General features: G+C 42.7%; 1 protein-coding gene across 1 annotated transcript; it reads right to left on the reverse strand.

The window, feature by feature from the left end:
• Positions 1–297: 297 nt before the first annotated feature.
• MELLADRAFT_92953 (uncharacterized protein) lies at positions 298–1,454 on the reverse strand (the record flags this gene model as incomplete). Its single annotated transcript, XM_007415873.1, has 5 exons — positions 298–538; positions 608–725; positions 1,053–1,127; positions 1,205–1,302; positions 1,384–1,454. 5 exons carry the CDS (start codon positions 1,452–1,454, stop codon positions 298–300), a joined length of 603 nt encoding a protein of 200 aa, XP_007415935.1.
• Positions 1,455–2,203: the final 749 nt, after the last annotated feature.

The raw sequence follows: 2,203 nt of genomic DNA on the forward strand, positions 1-2,203 counted from the left end.
TGACTGTATTGAAGATCTGTGCAGGAACACTTACCTAACGATTTAGAATGTGCATGCTCGATCTTACTGCCCACTTCAGCCAAAAAGGAACTGAATTTCATTTCTGATATCATAGGAGTCAGTAAGTCTGAGAATTTGAACGATATAACAGCGATCTCATCACATCTGAACTGAGCTAAAAGCTCTTGTTGTGTGGGAAGGGCAAGATCTTTATCGGATTGCCTCTGAAGGTCTTTGAACCCCTTGTTGAAGTTGTCAGGCTGAAGGATCTTGTGGGCCAGGGTGGTGAACATAAGATCAAAGTAACCTATAATCCGGGAGTTTTTGGTACCTTCTGGCTGAGAATCGAGCAAAAAGATGTGTACAAGGTGGATGAGTCCGAATGCTCGATCCGAAGAGCTCTGGGACCAGTACATCTGCCAATCCGTCCCAGATTCGATTCAAATCGCCTGTGATTGTTTTCTCCAGGTATGAGAGAGGTGTGACCCCAAAGGGGTCACGGATGACAAAGATTAGATTGGTTTTGTCGTGATCAGAGCTGAGATGCCAGGCATAAAATCAATCGCGTAAGCTATATGTGTAGGTTTTTGAAAAGAAGAATATTAACTTAGAAGGGGGATTTTGCTTTTGTTTTGCTTTGTTTGCTTGGAACAATGCTAGGTCGACCTCAAAGACTGTCTTGAGTAACCTCATGTTAGCGCCTTGGTAAATCCCTACTTCATGCTCTCATAAATTGACGATGATGACTTAAAAGGAAGCCAAAGAAAACAATGCCGCCTTTTGCTCAAAGTACTGATCATAACAAGCTTTGTTCAATATCTCGGTTCTGATGAGACTCCGAATAACCAAAATCTAGGCAAGGTCATTGCTTTTGTGGTTCTCCCCCCTCTCTTATCCATCAGCATCTTCTACATCCATGAACAAGACATGATCATCTCCTCGCCTTTACACATTCAGAAACCTTAAAGAATCACGGCAAAGATACGATCGAGCAGAATGCAGGTTGATGAGCATCGCATTGGATCGATCGAAGGTACAGGTCTATGGCAAACCTTTGGTGGTTTGACGCCAACCAGCCTCATCCATGACCTCGAATGTAGTACCAAACACATGGTTCAAAAGGTTACCTTTCCAGTCAAGAAATATCAGATCTCATTTTCAAAATGAGATGGGTTAATAAGAAGGGTATATGAGGAAGACTCACTCTTTCCACTCGATTTTGATCCGAATACTGCGGCTAAGTCGTAGTTGAAACCCTTTTTGAGTAAACCCCAATTTTTGATCGAGCTCGACAAGTCAGTCCTAATGATCAAGAAATGTGGCAAATCAGATCATGTCAACCATAGAATATAGGAAGATGAGATCCAATATTCAAATGCCAACGTGAATGTTTGTTCTTCACCAATTACTTGTAGGTGTTCTGTCATATGGTTTTGTATTCCATTTTGAGCCATTTTGCAAGAGGAAGATCGGTGAATATGAATCCTGGGTAATGGATTTTTTGAGAGTTTGCCGAGTTTCCAATGAGATCTGTGCCTTGTGTATCATGTAGACAGAGGTGAGTCTTGACGTGGTGATGGTGGTATTAAAGTCAGAGATCCGGATATTCTGGTTTACCCTGGGTGACTGCTTTAGAGGAGTGTGATTTCAAGACAGAGCTTGTCGGACCAATTACGCGTTGATATACACGCTTGTGTATGAAGTCCTTGCCCTCACGGATTGATGGATCCGGCAATGTCAAGCTTGATTGGCCGTGTGTCCTGAATATGACAGTGTCAGCATGATAAGTTGAAAACTTGAGTATGCTACGATGGCGGATTTACATGGACACCATTTGTCAAGCCTGTTGGCTAGTTCTTTGAAATGGGAGCGATGAAGATGATGGCTTGGAAATGTGAGCAAGTGAGCTGAATGTTGATGAGGGGTGAGGTGAGCTACCTCCTGGACGGATTGATTGAGATTGATTGATGTATGCCAATACCAAGCGTGATTGGCCTTATTCCCTACATGTGACAACATCAGCATGCTAAGTTGAAAGCTCGAGTATGGTAGGATGGTATCTATAGGATGGTAGATCAACATGCCTACCTTTTCTTAATCCACTCAGTTAGTTGTTTGACGTGTGAACAGTTGCGGAAGGCTGAAATGGAGTGTTTTATGAATGCATGTGTTGCCGACAGGTTTTGAACTCTGGTACAAAACT

Source organism: Melampsora larici-populina (genome assembly GCF_000204055.1).
Source record: "Melampsora larici-populina 98AG31 unplaced genomic scaffold MELLAscaffold_54, whole genome shotgun sequence".
NCBI lineage: Eukaryota > Fungi > Basidiomycota > Pucciniomycetes > Pucciniales > Melampsoraceae > Melampsora > Melampsora laricis-populina.